At 31.6% G+C, this 6,056-nt stretch overlaps 1 protein-coding gene across 2 annotated transcripts; it reads left to right on the top strand.

The window, feature by feature from the left end:
* The first annotated feature begins 272 nt into the window (after window positions 1-272).
* Window positions 273-4,275, top strand: mbt (serine/threonine-protein kinase PAK mbt). 2 transcript variants are annotated; one of them, XM_018551785.1, is made up of 7 exons: window positions 273-414; window positions 790-1,162; window positions 1,380-1,770; window positions 2,232-2,636; window positions 2,900-3,432; window positions 3,737-3,890; window positions 4,004-4,275. In XM_018551785.1, the coding sequence occupies exons 1-7, from the start codon at window positions 330-332 to the stop codon at window positions 4,163-4,165; spliced, it is 2,103 nt and encodes a 700-aa protein (XP_018407287.1). In that variant the 5' UTR covers window positions 273-329; the 3' UTR covers window positions 4,166-4,275. The 2 variants fall into 2 exon arrangements, with proteins under 2 accessions (XP_018407287.1, XP_018407288.1); XM_018551786.1 differs by having other exon boundaries at window positions 397-456; window positions 4,004-4,165.
* The last annotated feature ends 1,781 nt before the right edge of the window (window positions 4,276-6,056 follow it).

The following is a 6,056-nucleotide window of genomic DNA, read 5'->3' as shown; positions in this document are numbered from 1 at the left end:
GGATTTCCATCGTTTCACGCGATTACTCCTTTTCCGCGATCGTGATCTCTCACAATCACTTTCTCTCACATTCTATCCCGCTCTCGTTTCCGGTACGTCGTGGTGCGGCCTCCGTTTTCACGCTCGCTCGCGCAGGTGCCGCATTTACCTTGCGCGCGCGCGCGCGCGTGCGCCGCGACGCATGCACGTTTCAGCAAATTGTCATGAACTAAATGCCACGAAAGATTCATAAGCTCACCGCGCGGAGCGCCGGTGTGCGAGTACGACCTGTCGTCCCTGTCGAGGCGGATGAATGGCGTATTTATGTGTTTTAACGCGCGACATCGCCTATGTTCCGACATCATCTTGGTCCGCATCCACGCCACGAGTTATCTGAGCTGTCCTCGCATATTTCACTAATCCCAACTCAACTTGGTGAGCTTTAGCGAGGCTGCATCGCAGAGATCGTATCGTACGGTAGGCGTTGCTGTCACTTGGCTTCCCTCGCCCCTCGCTCTTTTCACACATTTTCACACTACTCCTGCATCCTGTACTGTGTACACATTTGATTTATACTACAGTAGTACAAATCGCAGCCCTTTTGATCAATAGAAACTGTCCGCGAAATACATGGATGATTGTGGTTAAGAGATAAGCGTGTGCAAGTGGATACATTTTTGACAAGCAGAATCGCGTACTTCTATTGTTAATAGAACAGTCGCTGTTAGATGATATGCCAACAAAATTGCCACACTACACCATTTGTTTGTCTTATAGCCATGATCTTAATAATCATTGTTTTGAATGCAGGGATAATGTTTACCAAGAAGAAAAAGAAACCACAAATCTCTACGCCGACCAACTTTGAGCACAGGGTACATACTGGATTTGATAAACGTGAGGGCAAGTTTGTCGGATTGCCACTGCAATGGGCTTCCATAGTCGGCAATAATCAGATTCTAAAGTCTACCAACAGACCACTACCCTTGGTCGATCCAAGCGAGATCACACCTACTGAGATTCTCGACTTAAAGACCATCGTAAGAGGCCATAATGATCCTAGAATAAGTAGACCACTTGCTACTGACAGAACTGTTGAGAATGGCTTGCCTAAAACTAGTACAGTCGCCCGTTCCAATTCTTTACGTTCTTCGAGTCCACCACGACTCAGGAGAGATTACAGGTACTATAATTTAGCTTTCTTAGATGTATTTACAATATTGCATCAAACACGTATGTAGATTTATATAAAAAATGATATAAATTATGTCTATGTAGTTGATAGAAATAAATTAAGCAATCTTAAAGTACATTAGATATTCTTGTATTATCTATTTATAGAAATATTTTTATGAGATTAATGATAGCATAACTTTTTCTTTTATTTTCTTATTTTACAGGCACAACAGCAATCTTCCGCCATCTGTCCCTGAAGGCCAAGAGATACCTTCAAATGTTAATCAGGGCTTTACAAACTTTAGCAAGCCACATAACTACATCGATAAATTTAGACAAAATTCACCAAGTGTTGGCAGTGGATTGAATTCCAGCATGCAGAACATGCTCCCAAATCTTCAAAATCTCAATCCTAATATGCAATCCTCGCCAAATTTAGCTCACTCAGGATCAAATGTACCAAACTTATCCTTAAATTTCCAAAATTTAAGTCCTATTGTAAATTTACAAGCTCCAACACAAAGTCCAAATACCCCACAACTTCTTGACACAGAATTTCATAGATTAAATTCGCAAATGGTTATGACGTCAGGCCATTATAATGGCAATGTACAGGTAATTATTAGATATCGTACATTCAAAAAGACATTTATATTTTTAATAGAATATGTATACATGAAACATTGAGAATATTTATTAATATTATTTTAACTTAATTTCATGTATACATTTATGTACACATTTATGTGTAACATTAAAACTAGCAATTTAAAAATATTTGTAAAATTATAATCTCTTTTAAATTAATTAACTTTAATATATTTACTTTTGTATATTTATACTTTTATATATTTATATATTTACATCATAATGTAAATATATAATTTTGCTTCTTAATAATCCAAAAATTACATAGATGTTAAGATATATGTTAAGTTGAATCTACTCAATTTAACAGGAAAGAATATAAGATAAGAATACAATATAATATATTATATTTTTCTATCAAAAGATGCAAAGCCAAAATATTAGTTTGTGTTTAAGGAAACAATATAATAATATCATTTGGTTTATAGGGTTCAACTATAGATTCATCGAGGGAACAACAACCTGGTCAAAATGTCTTATTACACAAGCTACAGCCAAAAATTTCGCCAGTGGGTTCAATAGCTTCCCAACGACCTTTAAGTCAACTGAGTTCACATAATATTAATAAATATTCTCAGGCATATATGCCTGAGAATCCATCTAATCTTCAATCACATTTGAAGAAGCCAATGGAAACGTCTCAATCAATGCATAATTTATCAAAGCCTAACATATCGTCTGCAGTATCAGGAATTAGTTCAACTCCAGATCAAAATCAGAATATGAAAAGTGCTGTCTCCTCAGGGAACTTAGCAGTTAGTGGAAGTTCGACGAATAAACAAACGGAGCAGAGACTTACACATGAACAGTTTCGGGCTGCTTTACAAATGGTGGTATGTGTAAAATTTATATTGACACAATTTATTCATTGTATGATACAGTATATTACAATTAATTATTGTAATATAATGTTTTTTATTTCAAAAATATTTTCAAAATTTTATATTTTATAATATATTCTGTAAATAAATAGTTCTAATTTGATTATTATATTGCTGCTATTATAAATTACAGTTAAATGAAACAAACAAATTTGCGATTTAGGATTTTAACTTTTACAATGGCATGATGTTTATGCATCTTACTTTATATTTAGGTGAGCCAAGGTGATCCAAGGGAAAATTTGGAAAATTTCCTGAAGATTGGTGAAGGCAGCACAGGAACTGTATGCATAGCTACAGATAAGAGTACAAATCGTCAGGTTGCAGTTAAGAAAATGGATTTGAGGAAACAGCAAAGACGCGAATTACTTTTTAATGAAGTTGTTATTATGAGAGACTACCATCATCCAAATATAGTTGAGATGTATAATAGTTTCTTGGTAGACGATGAATTATGGGTCGTTATGGAGTATCTAGAAGGTGGTGCGTTAACCGATATTGTAACCCATTCAAGAATGGATGAGAGTCAGATAGCTACAGTGTGTTCTCAGTGTCTTAAGCCACTGGCATATTTACATTCGCAAGGTGTTATACACAGGGACATTAAGTCCGATTCAATTTTACTTACGGCAGATGGCAGAGTAAAGCTATCTGATTTTGGTTTCTGTGCTCAAGTCTCTCAAGAATTACCAAAGCGGAAGTCTCTTGTAGGAACCCCATACTGGATGAGTCCTGAAGTTATTTCAAGGTATTCTGTATCTACTTTTTTTAAATTAAGTAATATAAATTATTAAATATATATATGTGTATACATTTTATTATTTAAATCATTATAGAGAAAAATAAATTACAGATGTATGATAAAAATAGACATATGAAATATATGAAAGAAATGTACTTTTTCTATTTATTTTTTAATTATTTGTAAAATCTTGCATTCTTTCAAAGAATTTAGAATAAAATATTTTAATATTTGGAATATCTCAAATGTCTTAATTATTTCCATTTTTTAGCAAATATAACTAAAGTGATTATCTTATTTTTAATTATAGGTTGCCATATGGACCTGAAGTGGATATCTGGTCTTTAGGAATAATGATCATTGAAATGATCGACGGTGAGCCACCATTTTTCAATGAACCACCTCTACAAGCTATGAGACGCATCAGAGATATGCCACCACCAAAACTAAAAAATTTTCATAAAGTAAGATTATTTTAATTTTTTATTAACTTGCACAAACATCAAAATTATTATATTAATAGACAACTGTATATACTAAATTCAAAAAGTGAGCAAGATATATTCTTTATTTTCAGGTTAGTCCACGTCTTCAAGGCTTTCTTGAGCGAATGCTCGTACGTGATCCAGCGCAACGAGCTACGGCAGCTGAATTATTACAACATCCATTCCTTAGGCAAGCTCAAAGTCCTAGTATTTTGATTCCATTAATGAGAGGCGCCAGACACACAAATTGTTAACGAGATTACACTTTCGTAAGCTAGAGTGTTAGTCAAGCATGTTAGAATGTCAAAGCAGACATTTCATTACTAGAATATTCTCGAATATTGTCGTGTTGAACCTTATTCACTGAGGGCAGCTTTTGGCGGTTTGTGAATTATTTCAGAAGTTCTGCCATTTTTTTTACACAAAAGTTCTATTCTAAGTTTTTTTTTCGATAGACATGACCGATTGAAAAATAATGAAATACTCATAAGAATTCTTACACGTACGAATTTGGAATACCATGTAATATTGACGTTTCAAGATTTTTTAATTTTAAAAGTATTAAAATTGACATCATTTTCTCAAGCTAAAGAAATTAATGTAATTCCATTATTTGTAATTTTTAAGTTTCTATATAAGCGAATCCTTTCGGTCATGTCAAAGACCTTTCGGTCTTACATATACATATGTAACATATGAAAACAAATTTATAGCTATACTTTAGAAAATACGAAGGAATAAATAGGAAAGTTTTCAAGTTTCATGATAATTACCAATTGTTATTCAAATTATAACATTCCAATCGGGTTGAAGCTTCTAAGTATTATTTTGAAAATAGTCTAATAATCTACATTCCAGAATATTGTTTTATATGTATTATTTTAATAATTTATGACACAAGGCTGCATTTCTAAAAGACAATATAATATTATTCTTCAACTATTGGCACTGCCAATGTTTGATTCGCAATAGTAAAATCAAACATTGTTTTAATGTTATAACGGATCATTTTGAAATATTTACATACATAAAATACGTATTCACCAAGTGCCTTTATAGTTAGCACTATTGCAACGATTAACTTGACATGATAAAACATTATTTATTATTAGTATTAATGGCCTTTAGATATATTAAATTACATATTTGAATATAACAAAAATCTTAAATTGTTTATTATAATATTCAAAACGCAGCTCTATATATGTAAGAAATAAATATATATAGTGTTTGGTAAATAACAGGATCACTTTTCGTGAGCAAGTAGAATGGGCTACTTATTAATTACTACAGAAAGATATTAATTATATATATACTGAAGATCATTGAATGAGCGCGTATTTATCCAGCCTATCGTTAAATGCAAATGTGTGGCAAGAAATAATCGTCCAATATGAAGGAGGTGTTTTCTTGTATAATAATATAATTTGTATAATAATAATTTTATTTTAAATGTTAATTTTGATATTTAAATACTTTTCTATAGGAAGATTTTTTTGTAAACTTTCCCTTTTAAATAATAATTCAAAATAATTTGAATCTGTATATGTTTAATCGAATCGATTCAATGTTTTTAAGAAAGAAATTTGAACGTCCATTACTACTTGTATAAAATAGTCGATCCAAGCAATATTTTTTCACTATTTTACTAAATTTATCAAAAGCCATAATTAAAATAACTTAATCAGTAGATTTAATTTTATTGTTTTAAATAATCTCATATATCATTATGCATATATGCATTCCAACTGTGAACTTTTGTAATATTATATTTTCGATTTATGAAAAAGGGTTAACATTCGATTATTTAGAGCTTTAGATATTGAGGTATAATATATTTAATTGTGCCCTCCTTCGCCTGAATTAATATTGAAATAACTTAGCAAAACAGTATTACGAAGAATGTCCAGAAAGTAATGTAACAAATTTTTCCATTCACAATTTATTATTATTATTAGTATTACTATTAATAATAATAGTATTTTTGTAGTAGTAGTAGTAGTAGTAGTAGTAGTAGTAGTAGTAGTAGTAGTAGTAGTTAGTAGTAGTAGTAATAGTAGTAATAGTACTAATATCTTTTTGTTTCTCTCAGGATTAGAGTGACTTTTGTTTTCTTAGCTAATTTTTTTTAATTTATAAACTAAG

The sequence above is a fragment of the Cyphomyrmex costatus genome, unplaced genomic scaffold, assembly GCF_001594065.2.
Source record: "Cyphomyrmex costatus isolate MS0001 unplaced genomic scaffold, Ccosl1.0 scaffold146, whole genome shotgun sequence".
Classification (NCBI taxonomy): domain Eukaryota; kingdom Metazoa; phylum Arthropoda; class Insecta; order Hymenoptera; family Formicidae; genus Cyphomyrmex; species Cyphomyrmex costatus.
This window is presented reverse-complemented; position numbering and strand designations above follow the sequence as displayed.